At 40.2% G+C, this 23,260-nt stretch overlaps 2 protein-coding genes across 2 annotated transcripts; one reads left to right on the top strand and one right to left on the bottom strand.

Annotated features, from left to right (window-relative positions):
* Positions 1-3,131: 3,131 nt before the first annotated feature.
* On the top strand, positions 3,132-4,926 carry LOC134060539 (putative nuclease HARBI1). The gene is made up of 2 exons (XM_062517268.1): positions 3,132-3,292; positions 3,735-4,926. The coding sequence occupies exons 1-2, from the start codon at positions 3,231-3,233 to the stop codon at positions 4,924-4,926; spliced, it is 1,254 nt and encodes a 417-aa protein (XP_062373252.1). The 5' UTR covers positions 3,132-3,230.
* Positions 4,927-4,983: 57 nt separating this feature from the next.
* LOC134060003 (uncharacterized) lies at positions 4,984-6,670 on the bottom strand. Its single transcript, XM_062516574.1, has 3 exons — positions 6,432-6,670; positions 6,010-6,123; positions 4,984-5,545 (listed from the first exon to the last, which is right to left on the bottom strand). Exons 1-3 carry the CDS (start codon positions 6,547-6,549, stop codon positions 5,049-5,051), a joined length of 729 nt encoding a protein of 242 aa, XP_062372558.1. The 5' UTR covers positions 6,550-6,670; the 3' UTR covers positions 4,984-5,048.
* Positions 6,671-23,260: the final 16,590 nt, after the last annotated feature.

Raw genomic sequence — 23,260 nt, 5'->3', positions numbered from 1 at the left:
ATAGCTTAACATTGTGTGCTAATAACTAACTAGCAACCACTGAAAGTAAAGCAAAACAACAAGTAGCCCAGCCTGCAACTTTGCGTGTGTGCGCTGTTCTCTCACCCGCTCAAACAAAAGGTGTGCGTGCGTGCGTTTATACGCAGACCTGCAAACCCCTCAGCGTAAAAAAGGGAGTAACTAGTCTCTGCAGAACATTGTGGGCGGATTTCAGCAGTGGGCGGTTTTACAGCGTTGTTCTGATTGGTAATGCAAACACTGGGCGGATTTCAAGCGTTTACTCAGTTGGCTAAAACAAACACGACATTTTCTATCCCACGCCCCAAACAGTTGGTGGCGGTATGCCCTATGGGTATGCCAGCCACCAAATACTAAAGAAGAAGAAGAAGAAGAAGAATGTAGATACAGCGAACAGTAGAAAAGACTCCGAACATGACATGTGTGAGTAAATGTTATTTTTTTTAGTTATACAAGCCTATACGCTGATTTGAATGGGAGAGATCTTCAGGTTCATTGTAAAGTTTACGTTAACCTAATATAACCAAACGATGCATGATCCTCGTTAGGTTTAGGCTACCGTTTCCACTTCCGAGGAGTAGGGCTAGTTTTTACGTTAACCTCATGCAATCATTCGTTTAAAAATGTGGCATTCTGTGCAACACTAGTTAAATGAATAAAACTATTAAATATATAGGCCTACGCATTTTCTTATGCACGTAGGCCGAGGTTCTAGCCTTTCGTGTAGGCTTACTCTGACTTCAGTTTAGGCCTTTATTTATATGTAAAACTCAGAATAAATACTACTAATACATGTTAAATAATGAATATGTGAAATATGCCATATAGGCAACATTATTAATGTAAATAATGAATAATTATTTGTTTTTGTTTTCTACCTCTGCCACCACCTGAAGGACTGGATTGTCCTCTGCAAAGGCTGATGTCATGGCTTGGATCTTTCCCTACATCTCCTCTATGCTATGGATGACTAATAATAATAATAATAATAATAATTAATAATGATTTGTTTTTGTTTTATTTTTTACCTCTCCCACCTACCTGAAGGACTGGATTGTCCTCTGCAAAGGCTGATGTCCTGGCTTGGATCTTTCCCTACATCTCCTCTATGTAGCGTAGTTCAGGAACCACATCCCATATAATTTTATTGAATATTACTTGTGTTTTTCAGTTTGTGGTTCATATTGTATTGTTTTTTCAAGTATCAAATGTATTAATGAGGTGAAATGAACCTAGTAAATAAATAACATACCATCTTGCTGTTACCAAATGGCACATCACCACCATTATGACATGTTATCACACTTATTGTCAATAAAATACCCACTAGTACATTTGTTGTTTGTTGTTTTTTAATCCACTAAAAGGAAGCAAGGAAAAATAAAACAGAACAGAATACTAAAACATATTTTAAACTATTTACAATATTTACAGTGGCATCCATCACTTCTTCCTCATCTCGGCCAACCAGTCCTCTTTGGAGAGGGTCTCTACATTTGGGCAATAAACCCTGCCATGAGAATGGCTGTGCTGTCTGTGCCCAGTGACAGCTGTGACAAATGACAAATGCAATGGCCTCTGAACTGAACTGCTGCCTGGACTTTGCACTGGAGCTGGACCTACTGCAGCAGCAGCCTCTGGTCCGAGCGCACCAGCAACCGTCTGACGTCCTCCAGCATCAACCTGCTGACCTCCAGCATCAGCAGCAGCCTGACGTCCCACAGCAGCGGCAGCCTGACCTCCCGCAGCAGCCTGACGTCCCACAGCAGCGGCAGCCTGAGCTCCCGCATCAACCTGCTGACCACCAGCATCAGCAGCAGCAACTGGTGGACGTCCTGCAGCAGCAACCTGCTGACTCCCCGTAGCAGCCTGACCTCCAGCAGCAGCAGCCTATTGTCCTGCAGACCCCACATGTGCAGTGGGTGGCTGTAAACAAAATTGATACACCACTAGTTTTAGCTTATGTACTGTTTTGAGTGTGTGCACATGCATGCATGCACACACACACACACACACAACACACTTTTTTTTTCCATTGCTACCTTCTGAGTGCACACACACTTGACTTGGCCAGGGAACAGGGACTTCTGTGCAGGTCTGGTCATTGGACAATTTTCAATCTACAAATGGAGCACAGCGTTAGTTCAGGCAGGTCACGGAGACTCGCTAGCTTCCCTGGATGGCCCAGCTGACTGTCAATCTATTTTTAATGCATAGCACCATAATTGCTGATACAAAATTAATTCCAGACATAATCCCATCACTTTACCCATTGCCATTGGTGACACAAACCACCTACATTTTAAAAATAATAATACAATACGTTTTTTTGAGCTCATTAATTAATCTGACTTCCACTACAAGGAGTAACCTATTCTAAAAGAGTTACAGTGTGTACATACGGCAACAATAGCAATAGTTTTCTGTAACCTGATCGTTTATCGTGGTTGTTGACTATCCATCCATGGGCTATATTAATATCAGGGATTAAGCTGTATGTACCTCCAGCCAATACTTTACAGTGAATTTGTGCAAAGGGATTGCGAGTGATAGACCTAACCTACAGTAGCCAGTAATAGAAATAATAAATATGGCGAAAAATAGGTGGAAATTGTCGTTTATCATAAGCAATACCAACGTTACTGTTATTTATAGCCTACCGGAAGTTGGCCAATGTTCGCTAAAAATAGCGATATTCAAGTCAGTGTTTTTCCCCCACGTAATGACGTTACAGCTAAATACATCAATTTCACAACATCACACAATAGCTGAAATTATTCATTTACTGTATAGTATGTCCTTGTATGCGAAAATGCTTCACCTAAATAGACGGGCTAGCCTAGCAATGCCTATCAGCTGACTCACATCACGTTACGATATAGCTATAAATCAATAATGACAACACCGCACGACAAGTGAAGTTATTTCTTAACATAACGTTATATCATCGGACACTGTCGGAAATGTGTGCATATACTCACCATTTTCGAAAAAACAGGTCAACTCCAGCCGCTAATAATAGCTAAACCGAGCTAAACAGATACTCTTAAGCTGATGATACACGGGGCAACATTTAGGGCAATGTTACCGAGCAATGTTGCCGGCGACGGGCAACCAGGTGAGACACAGAGCAACTGATCAGGGCAACAGACAACTGGAAACAACCAATCAGATAAGAGTAATCTGTCACCAAGGAGATAGACACAGCAGACATGGACACTGAGACATTTGCAGCAGTCACTCTTGTCTTGGCTTCAGCATTTATTTCACTCAAGTAAGTATAAGTTCAAATGTATTAGATGTTTTAGCTAAAAAAAACACACGTTATAGTTTAGGCAGAGACCGTTTTTTAGTAATCATAATAGCGATAGTAGTAATCAGTGGTGTATTCTAGTCAGCTGTAGCCTGTACTGTGATCAACCCCGAATGCTAATATGTATCCTTGCCTTTTTTAAGTGGGTATACTGGGATGGTGATGCTTTTTAAGTGGGTATACTGCATAGTCCTGCACATCACAGACTACACCACTGGTAATAATAGGTTCAATGGTAGGGCTACTGTTATGAGAGTATTAAAATATAGGATATTGACAGGAATATATTACAATGGGAAGACCGTATGAAAAGCAAATATATAGAACGGGAGGGTTGACAGCTAAATAGGCCAATGATGATGATGACTGGCAAAAACATCAACATTATTTCTATTCATTACAGCAATAACAACAACAAAAAAAGAACATGGACCAGAAGATGGATGCTGAGAAGGAAACTAGGGTGTTACAGCCAGTTACTCAAGGAGCTGGCTGATGAAGATCCTCCTAGTTACAAAAACTGGTTAAGAATGGATCAGCACAACTTCAACATCCTGCTCAGCCTAGTGGAGCCTACATTAAGAAGACAAGACACTGTAATGAGGGAGGCGATACCTGCAGGGGAGAGACTGGCCATAACTCTGCGATACCTGGCCACAGGGCACAGCTTCTCCTCACTGGAGTACGTTTTCCGGGTGAGCAGACACAGCATCTCAAAGATCATCATTGAGACCTGTGAAGCTCTGTATAATGCATTGCAACCAAACTACCTGAGAACACCATCCACAGAGGAAGAATGGAGACATATCGCCAAAAGATTTGAGGAACGATGGAACTTCCCCCACTGCATCGGTGCCTTAGATGGGAAGCATATCAGCATACAGCCTCCACCAAATTCAGGATCCCACTATTACAATTACAAAGGCTTTAATTCAATTGTTTTGATGGCCCTAGCAGATGCAGACCTGAAATTTATATATATAGATGTAGGAACAAATGGCCGGATTAGTGATGGGGGGGTTTGGGCCAAGTGTGGGCTGAGTCAGGCACTGGAGGAAAACACACTAAGAAGACCACCACCAACAGGACTGCCTGGGCGTCAACTCCCTGTGCCTTATGCAGTTGTGGCAGATGAAGCCTTTGGTTTGAAGCCATGGATAATGAGACCATATCCAAGAACACAACTTGACAAAAGCAAACAAATTTTCAACTATAGGCTCTCTCGTGCACGTCGGTGTGTTGAGAATGTTTTTGGAGTTTTAGCCAATAGATTTCGAGTGTTTCGTCAGTCAATTCCATTGGAACCTTCCAAAGTTGTGACGATAACTAAAGCGGCGTGTGTTCTCCACAATTACCTGCGAACAGGATCCCTTACCCGATACACCTATACCCCTCCCAGTCTGGTGGATCAAGAAGACACAGAAACTGGTCAGATAATTCGTGGAGCATGGAGGCAGGAACCAGAGTGCTTGAATCCTATCGCAGCCTCCTCAGACAGGAATCCATCGTTGCAGGCAAAACAAGTCAGAGAGGAGTTCTGCAGCTACTTCAACACAAATGGAGCAGTAAGCTGGCAAGATAATGCAATTTCTTAGCTTAACATTCTTCTAATGGATACTACTTAATAATAAATTGAACGATACAATCAAATACATGCATGTTTATTTTATTTTCAGCCAATCTGGCATATGTACATTGACACAGTTAAATAGACATACTATTCTTCCTCTAACACACTGTGGGCCAAATCAATTATTTGCCTTTTAAGTTTTTTAGTTTTGCTCTCTGACATGTCATCCAACACACTCTCTAGATAATGCAAAAACCCTGCATGTGGTGAAGAGGCCTTTCTTTTGAGAACACCAATGGCATAGTCCATGGCATCAGAAGCCTTGTCTAGTTGTTGTTTTTTATCTGATTTTTTGTTTTTTGGGTCAGACACAGCAGTGTGGTTATCAGGGCGAGATGAAGTTGGAGAAAGAGGTGCCGTGTTTTCTGGGGTCTGGGAGGTTGTTGGAACAGCTGGATCTAGATTGTCTGAACTTTCATCAGGGTTACAGGTATCACGGAGAAAGGATAAGACCTGGTAATATTTCCACTTCGGGACATACACATCGTCAGCTCCAGCCCCAGACTTGTTGCTCTTAAGCACCGAGCTGTGCTCCCGTGTGAAGACAGTCCGAAGGTTTTTGAACTTTTTCTTCACATCTTCCTCTGAGAAGGGAATAAGGAAAAAAAAAACCCACAGGATTATTATCAAATATAGTGGTAACACACAACTAATTTACATGAACTAATGCAAAATTCAGTGGGGCTATTAAAATGATAAATGTAGGCCAAACTAGTTAGAGGAAATCACAAGCTGTGAAAATCACTAGTTTGTTGCCTTTTCTATCCAGTAGTTGGCAGTCCAGGATAAGAAATGCAAAACGTTAACACTTTGACAAGGCTGCCTTTATCAAGAGGTGTGTGAAGTGCGAACTAGGGCTAGGTCTACCTCCAGATTGTTTTTAATTGAGGTGCTACTTTAGACTTGACGATCTCCTGTCTAGTTAATCGAAATGTACACGATATTTTGACAGCTCTAACAATAACACAGGGTTAAGGTTACAGAGTTACTACAGTGCACATTCAGCTGAAAAAGCATAAACTTAAAAACCGTTAGCAATGAGACTCACCATTTATCACTTGCTGCTCATCTGTGAGCTGCTGACAGAGCTCCTTGTAGGCGTTGTTCTTGACGTCTCGGTTCTTGTACTGTTTCGCCCTCGGGTTCCACAAGTACTCATGTTCTGGTGTGAATCAATTCATACAATAAGTCAGACCATCGATTACAATTCATTGAATAAATAAAAATGACATACAACAGCTAGAAGCTAACGTTATCCCTAGACTTCAATAACTTTGTTAGCAAAACGACGGCTAGTTAGCCAAATCCCATTCAATCTCAATGGCGCAATGCTAGCTACTAGCTAGTAGTTTACTAGAAAAAAAACGATGTCTTCTTAACAACATCGGAACATAAAAACTGACGTTACTTGCTTTATTAAGCATTTGATGAGGTAAAATGCCCAGTTTTGTTTTCAACATGTCAACTTACCGCTATAAAAAGAGATCAGCAGCCTCTCTTTTTCTTCGCTCCACTGTCGCTGAGACGCCGCCATCTTTATTGGAAATTTCAGACGCTCACAGATGGTCATGTGACTCGTTGCCAGCATTCTGATTGGATGATCTCAAAAATTGCCGTTTAAGTATCCAAAGTGGTCAGATAGAAAATTATTGCCCAACCTCAATGAGAAAGTATTCCTCGTCAACATTGCCTCAGCGACATTGCCCTAAAAATTGCCCCGTGTATCATCACCTTTAGCGAACGTGAACGCCTCTGAGCAACAGGCTTCGCGTCATAATTCTGATTGGCTGCTGAAATCCGCCCATATTGCTGAAATCCGCCCATACTTGCTGCTGAAATCCGCCCATATTTGCTGAAATCCGCCCACAGTGTTCCGCAGAGACTAGTACTTGAAAAAAGGTGACAGTGTCCGACGGGGGTGGGGGGGGGGGGGGGGGGGGGGGGGGGGGGGGGGTGCATATAAAGAAAACTGCTCGTTTTGTTATGTATTACTATATTATTATATATCACACATATACATGTATGATGTATGTAAACACAAGCACACACACACACACACACACAGGGGAGAGTATTTGAACCCATGCTTGACTAAAAAGAGGAATAGAAAATAATCTTCATGCTTTAATTAAAAAAAAAATGAGTAAAAATCAAGGATTTTCTTAAAAAAATGAAGAATGTATCGTAAATAAATACATGTTCTTACTTTAATACAGGGGGCATACAGTAAGTAGGCCTGTTTTGACCCCTATGTCAATTCCCATAGGTGCAGGAGTTTTTTTTTACATGCTTATGTTTTTATCTTTAAAGGCCAGCTATTTCATGGATCCAGGATACTATGCATCCTGATAAAGTTCCCTTGGCCTAGGAATTAAAATAGCCCCACATCATCATATACTCTTCTTCACCATAGCTAGATATTGCATGGTGTTTTTTCCAGTTAGCCTTTAGTCATTAGTCATTAAGTAATTTAGTCATTAATCATTAGTCTGTTTGATGCTCATTGAGCTCAATGCAAATCAATGCACGTCCTGCGTCCTACAGAGGGTGCATTAAACGTTATTTGCACACCTATGACCTTGATCCAAATTGTTGGCCGTATCACACTGGAATAGCCTATTAATTTGGAAAACTCATTGTGAAGTTTAAATGAACGGTCACGTTGCATCCAAGCTGTAGACGTTCAGAACATACTGTAACATTGTCGCACATGGCGGTGGTTGATTTTAGCTAGTTGGATAGGGCAATTAAAATAGCGATGTTTCAAAGCTAATGGTTCATAGAAAAGAGATAGAACTGACTAGCTTTTGGCCATAGCAATCATCCATTTAGAACTAGCAACGGCAGTTTGTATTGCAAGTTTAGAAATTAGTTGATATGTGGTGGAAAGAAGTAGCCTAGTTCTACTAACAAGACAACATATTTTTAGCGATTTAAACCAAAGATTGTTACACCGTCTCTGTCACGTTTACATCATAACAGGAAATTAACACAAAACAAATGGTAACAGTGGAATAAGTGGGATAATGGACTCCACGGCGTTCGGTCCAAGAAATAAATGCACTTAGAAGGGGCCGGCTACGTTCATATTTGTGGACCGAACGCGGTGTCGTCCCTGACAAAAATGACGCGCGGTAGCAGGGATGAAGAAAGTGCTAAGACTCCGATTGGCCCAGAGAAGTGTCAATTACAAGAATTAGCCAATAATGTTTCGCAATTCTAGCCCGCATTACATACAGATGAGCAGCCTTCACCCCAGCGAACCCCCCCCCCCCCCCCCCCCCCAAATAAAAACTCTCCGGTTCTGCGCGATTCACATGAATGACCCAATTTACCAAGAAAACGGCGATTGTCGCCGAAAAGCGACAAGTTTGCAGGTCTGATACGTTGTTGATTAGTTCAGAAGTTGATTTTGATAACGTGGGTTTTTTTTACATAATATTGTAAAAAGACTACTGTCATGCAGTTAAAGGGACACTGCAGACGTAGGCCAACTTGTTTAGGCTACACAGGGGAAATTATTCCTCGTTAGTAGGGAGCCTGATATGGAGAGTGCGTCGGCTATGGCGGTAGTCTCACCTGCAGGCACCCCTGAAGCTAGCTAATAGTCCATTTGTCATTTCTCAATCAAATCTATTTATTACATTGCATGTAAATGCAATGTATTGTTATCCCTGTTCTTCTTCTTATTATTATGGGGATTATTCTTCTTCCGACCAAAATCAACGGTTTTTGACGCTAAAACCACTCAACCGTTTGACGTCATTCAAGCACTCATACAAAGGTCTTGTAACGGAGATTTGACGAATGTATTTTTCACAGTTGTGAACTTTATACTTTTTAAGATATTTACGATAAAAGAATTAAAAACTCTCATAGAGTTAACATTGAGAAGCTTTGGCGGCAACGAAGCCTCTGTTACGTCAATGCTCAGCTGTCAACATATCCTACTGTAAGCTAACGTTACATTTGCTAGATATCCTACCTGTTGCTGCATCATCGTTGATTGGCGTTGTTTGAGATTGTAGGTATTCCAATTCCTATTCTGTATTCCAATGGTGTCTAGCTATCCTACCAGTCGTTTCAATGTAGGCTAAAGTGTCAGCTCTTGCAACTCGTTTGAAGTTGGCAACTTCATGTCAGTCTTTTAAATTCTAATAAATGAAGAGTTATTTTCCATAATAGCCTATATCCACAATTTTGATGCATTTTCATATATCACTTTTTAAATGTGACTTTTCAGTGGAATTGTAATTGGGTTATAGTTATTTATCTATTCTTCTGTGTAGCCTAGTTGTCTTTTTAACTAGGCCTAATACAATGTTTTACACAGTCAGCAACCTTTTTGCATTTACATGCAATGGTAATTCCTTCCATGGAATTACATTTTCTAGTTTTAAATGTAATATCTGGATTATGTGTAGGCCTATTAATGTTGTACACATTGCATTTGCATTAATACAAGCACACAGTGCAAACAATCACAGTAGAGTATTTGAATTACAAGCACACAGTGCAAAGACCATCACAGTAAAGACTGTATTTCTTAAAACAATAGTCTAGGCTACTTTTTTATAGAATGTTAATTTTGCATAAATATGCAATAGGCTACATTTCATTTTAATGGTCCACGACTTGAACATTTACTTTTGGCCCGCGACTCTCCACCCCGATTCATTTTTGGCCCTTGATGGGAAAGTATTTGGGCACCCCTGATTTAAATGAATAAATTATAGCCAGTAATTGAATTAGCCTAGTTGTACTGCCTTATATAAATTGTAACCTTGTATTTATAGAACGAAACGAAGAAAAACGATAGAAGATAAAGAAGAGATAAGATAGAAAAGACGACACCAACAACGGTGATAACAGCTAACAGAGTCCTGATTCATTTAAACATTATTAGTAGATGTAATATATTTATTAGATTGTACTGTGTCCTTCCAAATATAAAGATTCACGAAGCAAACTAACAAGACAAGATTGAACAACGCTGAACTGAACTGAAGGAGTTCCGAACTGGTGAGTTCGTTGGAAACTATGCTAAGCTAGCTGCAGTATTATTTTTGTGGTTGTCTAATGTCTGATGTCTGTACAGGAACGCTGTGCGAATACGCCGCTCTGTCTGGCACCTGGCTATTTTGTGTTTTCAATTCATTTGTGAAGCGACCTTGGGTGTCTTGAAAGGCGCTATATCAATAAAATGTATTATTATTATTATTATTATTATTAGCTTGCAGTTATCTCCGTCCGTGGCTGCATGAAATAATTCAGTGTTTAAACTGCCATTTATAGCACAGTAGTAACCTGGTTGCTTAGCGACATACTGCGGTCACATAATGAACCTATAAGCTAACGTAACTGTTTACATTTAAAACATAAATGACACTTGTGACCAAAGATTCTAGCTCTGTTCTAGAATCTTTGCTTGTGACATTTATCCTATTAGAAACTATTTAGTATGATATTAACACTGAAGACAATATACTACGGTTTTACCACTGTTTTATTTATTCACATGATTATTTATTTATTGAAATACATGATTGTTTCTGGCCATGTGAATTCACAGGTGAGGTTTTTTTTTACTGAGATTCGAAGTCGATGGCGAGCCTCCCAGAATTGAACTTGAACTCTCATTGAACTTCCCCCCTTCCCTGCCTCCCTTCCTGGTGGTAGGACAATTGACTTTGACTGACTCTGACTGACTTTGACTTTTTCCCCCACCATTGACAACCAGACACAATACTGTACATAATTGTAATAATTGAAAACATATTGGATTGATTGAAATTATATGAACATTAACTTATTGAACATTCTGAATATTTTTTATAACTTTAATTTGTATTTTGTAATGACTATAATATTGTAATAGATAATAATCAAATTGTAGATAAATATAGGGGTGCACCCAGATAGGTTGAATTGATATTTGTGAACATTGATATTTGTGAATATTTATTGCACTGCACTTTTCTATTTATTTACTTATTTGTTTTTATCTTTCTTTTATGGTTATTGTTGACACTTTATATTGATTGATTGTCTTATACAATATCAATACTTTAACACATTCTCCATTCATTAAATACTTTAATTTATCTTACTCTTATCTCAAGTCTAATTACTAGCATCAACACTACCTCCAGTAGACGACCCTAAGCTTCTGAATATTGGTCCAGTTAATGTTATTATCAGCACTTTATATATTTATTCGAGCCGTGTGCTACAACACACACAAGCAGACACACACACACATACACACACACACACACTCATAGACAGATAAGCAAGCGCACACATGCACGCACTCATTTACATACATAAAAGTTGCAGTAGGGTAGGTAATGGAAACAAAAGCGTGATCGATATTTGCGGAGAGAATGTGCAGGACTGAGCGGCGGTCATATTGTGTATCGCTTTGCGGTACATCTAGTTATACAAACTGTTCTGAAACTCACCACTTGGAAAGTAATCTGTGTGATCATGAATATCTGAAGATATGTCTTCCTTTTTAATGTCCTGTATTGGCATTGATATTTCAGCCTTACATTCATGTTCCAGCCCAGGTTCTTCGTCCTCTTTCTGAGTTGTACAGAGATACTCTTGCAGGAAATCATCAAATTCTTCGTCACTCTCCTTCTTCACTGCCGTGAGCTGGTCAGATCCTGACATTTCAAAAGTCAGTTTAGAGAATGATAGCAATCAAACAAACCTTCAGTACAAAGACAGATGTAGTCCTGTAGATACGTGTACCAAAGTGACTTCAGTATTGAGACCCCAGTCTGTTGTGTTCATGATATAGTCCTTTTGCCTGCTGTTAGGAAAATCTTCCAAGTATTTAAGATTTTAAGAAACAAGAACCACAAAAGTAGTATGTTTTTTTACTCTGGCCCAGAGGAGAGAGTGTCCAGACAAGAGGATTCCCCCTCTCTGCTAAACAGTCTCTGTCCTCTGAAACTCAGGGTAGTTCTTTTATTGCAAGAGAAGTGTGACCTTGTCCTTATCCTGTCTCCCATATCCTGCTTTTGCAGGTACATCTGTTTCCTTTGACGTACATAAGAACAATGTTGGCAAGAATATTCTTTGCATCAGCAGTGCACGTATACATGAATATTGGCAAGATAACTGTGGCACACCAAAATGTACTTAACAATGACAAAAACATAATCATTTCTTTAACATTTCCCTCCTGTTTATCATTGGTAACTTCACATCAATTGTTCCATTGTGACAAAGAAATGCATATAACATATATCATCATTATTAACTTCACTTGTGTGCGTCAGAATTGTTATTCACAGAGTTGTTATTAGGGCCCGAGCACCGAGGTGTGGCCGCTGAAGCGGCTGCACCGTAGGTGCAAGGCCCTATTGTTTTTGCTCAGATTAAATTTCTTCTGGGCCACGTTTTGCCTTTTTTCACCAATTTAGCATGCTCTAAAACTCTTGAAATGTGGCAGCTATGTGTGGAATTAGTAACGCTACTCAGCGACAGAGCTCTGGCCTAGGGTGTGCCTCAGGGACTCTATAGCGCCACCTAGCCCATTGTATGTTGTGGTCGACACATACATTCACAGAAATGGCCCAGATTTGATGGACATGTGTGTTGTATTAATCTGAAAAAGTTTTACATTTAAACTATATAGTGAATCTTAGAAGAATTTGAGTTATGATTATGAAGAAATCAACATGATCATGTAATTGATCATTATTCTTAATGATTTATCCACTGTACCTAATGCTCAAGATGATTTGTTGTCCATACCTGATGTCATTAATGACAGACAATTCATTCATGTTAATTAATGAGCTTTTCATGTATAATTAATGCACGAGTTAATGAATTAACTCATGATAACTCATAACATTTAGTTAACATGAATTCATGTGTAATAACTTTTCTTTTTTCTCCATGACAGTGACGTCCACGATTTTGTCCGACAAAAAGTCGTCATGATCATGCTTAATTAATCATGATTCATGATGATGTGCCAACCGTAATTAATGCATAAGATGATGAGTTGTTTATGCATGAATTCATTAATGACAATCAGTGAATTCATGTTAAGTCATAATGATTAATGATATATTAAGGGATGAATTAATGCATGATTCATGCATTAATTCATGCATGAATTCATGAGAATTCATGTACCCTTATCGTAAAGTGTTACAGAACTTTCTTGTGTCGAAGAGCTCAGAGATTGCTTTGGAGAGGAGAAGCACTTCCTCTCTGGTTACTCTCTCCTCTTGGCGCCAGAGTAGTTGCTGAAAACTATACTACTTGTTTGTGGTTCTTGTGTCTTAATATTGGGAAGATTTTCCTGACATTCTTTGGTCCTTCGAAGCCATTTGCCAATACATCCAAGTTTTTGGGACTGTTCGTCGAAAGTTGAAGACTGTGCACAGCCCGCGGACTAGGACCGTGGAAAAGCCCCGCACGGTGAATTCCGTGCTGGCCAGCTGACGGCGACCAGCCCCTGGACTGGATTGACGGCATCCGAACAACAGAGCAGAATCATAACAGAGTGAGCAACACCATTTCTAAAAGGGAAAAATCGCTTTAAGTTGCTGTTCTCTTATACAGCTGTTAAAAAGATACACTTTCCAGGGGGATCGAGTCCCGCCTGAGGTATAAAGGGGTCCACGACCGCCTTAGTTTATCTTTAAACAAGGGGGCCTGAAGTCCCGTCTGAGCTGGGGGGCCTGAAGTCCCACCTAGGCTATCAAATAGGGGGTTATAGAATTCGCCTATGTTGATAAAAGAGTGAAAATCAAGAAAAAAAATAAAACAAAATACATAAAAATTAAAAAAAAGTGGGTCCCGCCTAAGTCGACAGGAGAGGGAAAGAAGGAGTGTGACTGAGAAGGGTGTGTGAAGGGATTGTCTGTGAGTTAAAACGAACAACAGAGAGAGCCTGTGAGAGATAAAACACCCAGGGGAAGCCGGATTACGGTATCGAAGCTCGCTTCCCAGGCTTGTTGTTCGCCCTAAGAGGACGACACAGAACAAACCCTTATTTGTGCAAAATGGGGAATACTCAAGATAAAGAACAACTTTTGAAAGGCGATGCCAAATTTATGGCTAGAATCCATCCAGGAACTGAACATTGCCTAATACGATGGAAAGATGAGTTCGAATTCGAAGGCAAACTAGATGTACCGCAAAGCGATACACAATATGACCGCCGCTCAGTCCTGCACATTCTCTCCTCAAATATCAATCACGCTTTTGTTTCCATCGCCTACTCCATCCCTTACTGCAACTTTTATGTATGTAAATGAGTGTGTGCATGTGTGCGCTTGCTTTTGTGTATGAGTGCACACACACACGCAGGCACACACTCTCACACACACACACACACACACGTCAGTGTTTCCCACAGATTAGAAGGCAATGTGGTGGTCGCCCCATGTCTGACGGGGGGGGGGGGGGGGGGGGGGGGGGGTGCACCCATATTTTTCATTGCATCGCCTTTTTATCGCTCCTTCCATATAATGTAAATTATTTTTTTTACCAAGATGTGAAGCTTGTCTTTATTTGAAACACACACACATTATGTAATTATTTACATTATATATACTGACATTTCTGATATTCATAACAGCAAACTTTATGCCGATTATAGCCTACTATTCATATTACAACTCCACTTCTTAAAATCAGCTGTCTGGTTGAAGCCTCAAAATATTGTAAACAAAGTAGCAGGCTAAGTTTATCATACTCTACTGGTTGGATTGTTCAGTTTCCCCACATGTGTTTAAGTTTCAAGGTAAGCTAATACTTTTTCTCCTTGGGACAGGCCCTTTTAAGTCTTGGAGTTGAAAAACATTGGTATTGGTCAGTCAACTTGAATGCAAGAGTTTTAATCAAATGTCTGCAGCATAGCCTACTAATGATGCTAACCGAATATAACAGTAATTTAGCTAGTCGTCCTCTGTGCGTCAATGCGTTCACGATTGTGAATGTTTTATTTGTATTAAATGTGCATGTGGAGGGCGGGTGTCCATTGAGTGCGCACAAGAGCGGGCCAAGGAGAATGAGTTTACTTCTACTGTTTGGTAATTAAGTTGCACGCATAGTCTACAAAAGTTGCGGGAGAACTTTATGCTTCTACGAGCAGCGTTAGGTGCATCAGTGCGACCACCGACCAAGCTTCCAGGGATGATCTTGTTGGTTTTCATGGAGACAGACAGCCGCGGTGTGCACGGAGGGGAGGGGCTCTGTGTGTGTGTTTATGTGTGTGTGTATGTGTGTGTGAGAGAGAGAGAGAGAGACAGACGCGTGAGTGACAGAGAGGGAGCGCAGGGAAAGGAAATTCAGCTTTACGAATGCTGCGTGTTTTTCAATCGCGTTTCAAAATAAATAAATAGATAAATAAAAGAATAACGAAACGCAATATGTGGCGGCCGGTGCTGAATCTGTGACGCACCGCCACAAATTTGTCTATGTGTGGGAAACACTGCACGTCTTTGTGTTTATACATGTGTGTGTACGTGCATGAAGGTGTGTGTACCTGTGTGTATGTATGATGGTTTGCGGCGGTCATAATAAACATGGACACGGAGGTTCAGGGTGCTGGCAAGACTGTGCCAAACTTTTAATGGCTTCAGCATCATCTAAAGACAAAAGAATGAGATCAACCTTTCAAAAGAAAAACATACTCCACTACAAATCCATGCTCAACCAATAGCATAACACAATCAGCTAACATTACTTTTGTATAGAAAGCAATTTGCTTTAGTAGTCTAAAGTAACCTGCAAATGTCTTTCATTTTGGATCTTGGAATGAAGACTTTATCACACACTAACATAGTTATATTTAAACAGCTGGCTACCCAGTTCTGAGACCATTTACAGCTTCTGTCCAGTATAGATTTTTTGTGTCTCTATATGAGCAATTTGAGTGGAAGCCTTTCCACACTGGATAAAACTGTCCAAGAGTTTCCCACAAAATGGATCTTCTGCTGTGCCTTGAGATGAGACCTGTGCATAATGGCTTCATCATACAGTGAGAAATGTAAGATGTGTTGTTTTTTTCAGAATGGATCATCTAGTCTCATCTTGAGATGAGAGATTCCAATAATTGCTTTCGAATTCTGACATTGGTGTGGTGTCCTGACATTTCACGTCCGTTCTTTGTTTTAGAGGAAAATCACATCCAATTGTCATTCAGTTCCTCAGACGTTTCTGATGTCTATTCAATTGAGCCAGTTGTGTGAAAGTCCTACTGTGGTATGTTTTTGTTTCAAGTATGAATCCTCTGGTCTCTTGAGATCTGAGTTGACTGCGAAACACTTCCCACGTACAATGTGACTTTTCTCCAGAATTGATCATCTGATGTGTCTTGAGGCTGGCGTTGTGACTAAAGGTCATTCCACAATGAGAACATGGATATGGCTTTTCTCCAGTATGGATCATCTGATGTCTCTTAAGAGTTTTTGGATCTCTAAAAGCCTTTCCACACAGCAAACACTGCTTTTCTCTAGTGTTAATTTTCACCTATTTTTAATTCAGTCATAGTCTTAGTCATATTTAGTCATTCAAATATAATTTTTGTCAGTCTAGTTTTAGTCGACTTAAAGTCTCATCATTTTAGTCTAGTTTTAAGCAAAACTTTTTAGTCTTTTTTTATATAACAAGATACTTTTGAATAGGCTACTATTTCAGTCAAATAGTGTTTCAGCTGTGTTTCACACATCTCAATTTTCCCCCAATATCTTATGTCCACAGCAGTAGACCCAAAGTAGGCCTACGAATGTTTTACTCCACTACACTAGATGGCTCTATGCGCCTAAATGCCCCAAACATTCTGTATTAGCTTCCATTAGCTTGCTTGCGAACTTTGCATCATTAGTATAACTAGTTAAAGGAATACGCCACCCAAAGCGAAGGCGAAGCACTGCTAGATAGGCACAAGGTTCTCATGCAGCAGCACTTGAATCCCATTCCGTGAAGTTCCAGTCGAAGTTAGGAGTTTTCATGTGCTACGTGAGACTAGCGGTGCTTCACCTGTGATGAGGCTGAATATAGTCCCAAGTAAATATCTGCCCAGGTAATAGCCTTGTTCGATTTTGCATTATGATTTGTACTTGTTCTGAACACACGTCTCCCAAGATATATTTAGAAAAAAAATTAGATGTCTTGGTCACTTTTTTGGAGGACGTGCTAACTGACACCCTTCATTTACAGCAACTGTGCTAGCTAAAGCTAAAAACGCTGCTCCCAAAGCAGGACAATGCCCGGACGGATTTTAACCGGGTTTTTTTCACTGTTCTAACTCTGGGGGTGACCGAGACTGGCTTAATTTCATTTTTGGGTGGCGTATTCCTTTAAATAGTTGACATTACTTGCTGAATATTTTCGGATGGATATTCTGAGGGATGTTGATTTGTATATGAATGAGAGAAGCCACAACTTATGTGTTGTGGCACTGGTAGTTAGTTAGTTAGCTTGCTAACTCTAGCAGAAATCTCCGGTGTTCTTGCATGTATGGTGTTGCAGCCAGCCACAGGGTTGCAGCAACAGCGCGTAGCTACTGTATAGCTTACAGGAACGCTGCTGCCCATGAATTCATTTGAATGCTATTTTGAATGCTTAACAGTCAGGTAGATATTCTGTCTTCTCATTTTGTAGACGAAAACGAAGAGAGATTTTATCTTAGTTTTTAAATCATGCAAAACATTTTAGTCTCGTCTTTTTTCGTCAACAGTAATGCATTTTATTACAGTCTTAGTCAGCGTTTCAGGGCATTGGTTCAGTCTCGTCATCGTCTCGTCTTAAGCCTACCTTACATTGCCAGACTTTGCAAAGATTTGGAAAAGATTTTTGAAAGACTACAGTCTCAGACCCTCTCACATCTAAAGACAATTCATTGAATTTTTAGTCACAGTCTAGTCACAGGCCAGTCTCAGATTAGGATTTTGCAAAGACTGTGGGTCACTATTTACAAGACTACTGCTAGATTCCTTCAAATTATTTCCATCGTGCAATAGGCTACACGTCATCATTAACAGGAACTCACATGATAGCCTACTCATATCAAAGTCATTTTTTCGCGTTTCTGCAGCATTGTTTGATGTGTGACATCACTAACAGATATAGAGTTGTTCTGTCACGTAGAACAGCCGACTAATAAATTATAAGAAATGAAATAACAAATAATCATATAGGCTACAGCTGTCGCCTATTTTGCCCCTTCCTGTTTTCGTGTTCGCGAGAGGTTACTATTGTTTTTTAATGTTCACGTCACTATTTGCATGAGCCACGACTGAAAAGACTTCCGATAATATCAAACATGTTATTGTCGTAACGGCAAAACTAGAGAGAGACTGCCTCCGACGGACTCAAAACCGCTAAGATTGGCACCTTACACTTAACGATTTAGATGACGGGAGCGCGCTGCGATTCTAGTACAACTCCCAAGATTTCCACCCGATTTTGGAAATTTAGTCGCCGACTGTGAAAACAGGCCAAAATCGTGCAATGGATGCCAGCCTTTAGTCTCGAAAAAAAAGGTCGTTGACGAACATATTTAGTCTCGTCTCGTCTGACGAAATTAACACTACTTTTCTCCAGTATGGATTATCTGATGCATCTTAAGTGCATTTGCATCTCTAAAAGCCTTTCCACACAGCAAACACTGATGTGGCTTTTCTCCAGAATGGATCCTCTGATGTACCTTGAGATGACTACTTTGTATAAAGGCCTTTCCACACAGCAAACACTGATGTGGCTTTTCTCCAGAATGGATCATCTGATGTATCTTAAGAGCATTTGCTTCTCTAAAAGCCTTTCCACACAGCAAACACTGATGTGGCTTTTCTCCAGAATGGATCATCTGATGTATCTTAAGAGCATTTGCTACTCTAAAAGCCTTTCCACACAGCAAACACTGATGTGGCTTTTCTCCAGAATGGATCATCTGATGTAGCTTGAGATGACCCTTTTCGGTAAAGGCTTTTCCACACTGCATACACTGGTGTGGTTTTTCTCCAGTATGGATCATCTGATGTAGCCTGAGAGAAGCCTTTCGTGTAAAAGCATGTCCACACTGAGAACACTGATGTGGCTTTTCTCCAGTATGGATCATCTGATGTCTCTTAAGAGTTGTTGTATCTGTAAAAGCCTTTCCACACAGCAAACACTGATGTGGCTTTTCTCCAGTATGGATCCTCTGATGAAGCTTCAGATAACCCTTTTGTGTAAAAGCATTTCCACACTGCAAACACTGATGTGGCTTTTCTCCAGTATGGATCATGTGATGTAGCTTCAGATGCCCCTTTTGTGTAAAAGCCTTTCCACACAGCAAACACTGATGTGGCTTTTCTCCATTATGGATCCTCTGATGATTTTTAAGAGTGTACTTATTAATGATGGTCTGATGGTCAGCGAGTTCCTGCCTGGTTTCCAACTCCTGGTGTAATTTCTGGTATGAAGTCTCCTGGCTACACGAGTGCTTGTTACTCACTTGGTTTCCTTTTTCCTTTCTGTGTTCTGATTTAATAGCTTGATTCCTTTGAATGTCTCCTACAACATAATAACAAAATGAGTGTTTGCAATTATATATATATATGTATATATATATATTGATATTTTTTTGTCATTGTACAAACTGTTCTGAAACTCACCTCTTGGAAAGTAATCTGTGTGATCATGAAGATCTGAAGATATGTCTTCCTTTTTAATTTCCTGTTGTGACATGAATATTTCAGTCTTACATTCATGTTCCAGCCCAGGTTCTTCGTCCTCCTTCTGAGTTGTACAGAGATACTCTTGTAGGAAATCATCAAATTCTTCTTCACTCTCCTTCTTCACTGCCGTGAGCTGGTCAGATCCCGCCATTTCAAAAGTCAGTTTAGAGAATGATAAATCAAACAATCCTTCAGTACAAAGACAGATGTAGTCCTTTAGATCGGGTACCAAATGTGACTGCAGTATTGAGACCCCAGTCTGTTGTGTTCATGATATAGTCCTTTTGCCTGCCCCATTAGCTTCTAGAATTCACACCTACCCAATCAGCTGCAAGGGATTTTTGAATGCAAATCTGATGTGGGAGGGGATTCCATATGTATGAGCTCTCTTCACACAACTGATGGTCCTCAGATGGACATGGTCAGACCTCACACTGCTCAAAGTCCACAAAGGAGAACAGGTGGGGGTGGGGTGGAGCCATGGAAGTGTGAAATGTAAAGGTTATTACTTGTTTTGGTCAAAGGATACGTGCAGAATTCTGTAGGTTATATGAGAGGTGTAGCATATAGTGCATGTTTGTGTTGTCTTTTTTACAGTGGTCACACACGGTAGAATGTGGTACAAGAGAGCTGGTCCAGTGCTAGTTTATGTAAACAGGTGTAACAGGATGAACTGTGGACATGAGGTGTAATAATGGGACCAGTGCTGTGGGGGAGCCAGTGCATTCAGAAAGAGAGTGTCTAGGCCATTAAGGGAGAAGAGGAGAGCACTATATAATGGTGCCAACGATGGCCCCTCCCCCTCTTTGGTCTCCTTTGTGTTCTATGGGTAAGGTGGATGGTGTGCAGTTGATTGTGTTTGTGCGTCATTGTACTATGTGTTGTGCTGTTAATTTGAATTTATACTTAGTGGCTGACACAAAGTGAATTGAGTGAGTTTACAACAATAGAATCTGACTGAATGTGGATGTTTTGTGTTTGCTCCAAGCAACTTAGTCAGTGTGTTAGCCAATTGCATCAGTTAGACCGTGAGCCAGGGCCTCAAATTATGGAAACAGTCACCGAAAAGGTGGCAAAGGCTACCATACCTTTTCTGAAAGCCTGGAATCTCAGCTTTTCAATGATGTATGATGGCCATCTGACAAGAGTAGCTGTTTTGAGTTATGACTCATAATGTAAACTAAGGTTGAAGAAATAATGTGTATAAATCAAGCAGAACACTGGAATATTTTATTTTGTTATGTTTGGTATCATTTTAAAGGGGAGACTCTGAGCTTTCATTTAAATCCTTTTGTGAACATTTTGGATAAGTACAGCCAACCCTGGAGCTCTTCAAACCTTTAATCACACACATTTCCCTACCATTTCCCTGCCATCTTTTGTCTTGTAATCCTGTGGCACCTGGGAGCATCAGAGAAACAAAATCCAAACACTGAAATACTGGCATGACCCTAAGGATTCAGGAAATGTATCATTTACCCATATTATCTGATTTGAAGGGGGTGATTTTCAGTCTTGCATTAGACATGGCGTTTTTTCAAAGACATAAACAGTAGTGCACTATTACCCTTAGGCTAATTTGTTGATATGTCGAATTGAAAGTCTGAGGTAAATATATTTGAAATAATAATTATTGATACAGATAATTTTGAAAAAGTTGTTATTCAGCATTCTCAGCCTTTTTAGATGGTTCAAAAGGTCCTTAATACATATCCACCACATCATTTATATCAGGTCCCCACTTTCTTGGAATGTACATTATAAAATGAATGCCTTGTTCTCAGTCGAGAAAATACACGCATACACAGGCTGCGACACTGTAAGTGCATTTGCAGGCCATGGTAAAATGTCAACCCTAAAACTTTTTCAGAAGAATGAAAACTTCTGTGAGACCTTTCAGAAGGTTAGGGCAGACTGGGCAATGACACCTGAGTTGTATGCAGCCTTAAAGGAGTTCGCATGTCAAATATACAGCTCCAAGTCCAGAATCACCAACATCAATGAAATGAGGCATGCACTTCTTTTGTGCAAAGAAAGGTGTAGAATCCTGGCAGTTAACTCCATGCTTGGATTCTCTCAGGAAGCACGGTCTCAGAGCTAACTATCAAGGTGCTATCTGGAGAAGATGCCTCGAGAACAACCCTGAAGTTCCTTCCCCAGTTGAGCATGGGTGGTCTAGACTGGACCAAGATGGTCGTGGCCTTGAATGATGCAATCTGTGCGAAAATGTCATTGACCATGCCATGCCTTGACCTTTTACAGTAATGGTAATGTCATAATTGGGTTTACCACACCTTAAAACATAGGAATCTATGTCTCATTTGTTAATTGTTATACCGTTTTTAGATTTTCAGCTATGTCAGTGTTCTGCTTAATTTATTTATTCATTATTTTCTCAAAGGCCATGTCTGATATAAGACGGAAAATCATCCCCTCCAAATCAGATAATATGGGTAAATGATAAATTTTCTAAATCCTTAGGGTCATGCCAGTATTTCAGTGTTTGGATTTTGTTTCTCTGATGCTCCCAGGTGCCACAGGATTAAGAGTCATTGCATGAGAAAACCAGGCAGAGGTGGGAAGAAGGGGGTCGGCCAAATCGGCTCATACTTTGTATATGTGATAAGTATGTGGAACTATGAACAGCCATATACTTAAAACCCTCCAGCTGTTTTTTGTTATGGAGTTCTGGGACCCCTCTCAGAGACCCTCAAAAATCCAACAATTCATGGATGAAAATGACTGAAATTGCCATTTCTACCCTGATTATCCTGATAAAGATATGAACATAAGCTTTATATTTCCATAGAGCCTAGGTAGCATAGTTTTAAAGACCAAAAGGTGCACCGAGGGGTTATCTACACCACTGAAAGCAGAATGTCCCCCCCTCTAAATTTCGGTCATTTTTAAGAAGCATTATCTCGTATTCGCAGTGGCTTTGGTGGATGGTTTTACTGTTGCTGGAGAAAGGAACATCTACTGATTAAAAAACAATTGTCGTCTAATTGGGCCACACATAATGTGTGCCGTGCCAGGAGGGTCTTTAGCAGAATTTGTCGTGTTTTGGCCTATGATAATCCATATTCAGATCGCCATCACATGGCCATACCATGGCATTACATCACAAACAGATTTAATGCCAGATGTTTGCGATGTAATGGCATGGTATGGCCACTCGGTGACGATCTGAATAGTCTAGTTTCAAATGTATGACAACCAAGAGCATCAATGCATGCAGAGGTCTGCACTCTTTGAGTGCTTTTCTAGTTAATTAAAGCTGTCTTTAACAATTTTTCATACAGTGACACAAAAATTGACCATAAATTACCCTATAGTGAGATATTATTACCTGGTTTATTATACTCCAAAATTCGAAAAAATACCGGAAAGACCCTCCTGGCACGGCGCACATTATGTGTGGCCCAATTAGACGACAATTGTTTTTGAATCAGAAGATGTTCCTCTGTCCAGCAACAGTAGAACCATCCACCAAAGCCACTGCGAATGTGAGATAATGCCTCCTAAAAATGACCAATTTTAGAGGGATGAAAATTCTGCTTTCAGTGGTGCAGATAACCCCCTAGTGCACCTTTTGGTCTT

Source organism: Sardina pilchardus, chromosome 16 (genome assembly GCF_963854185.1).
Source record: "Sardina pilchardus chromosome 16, fSarPil1.1, whole genome shotgun sequence".
In the NCBI taxonomy this organism is placed as follows: domain Eukaryota; kingdom Metazoa; phylum Chordata; class Actinopteri; order Clupeiformes; family Clupeidae; genus Sardina; species Sardina pilchardus.
This window is presented reverse-complemented; position numbering and strand designations above follow the sequence as displayed.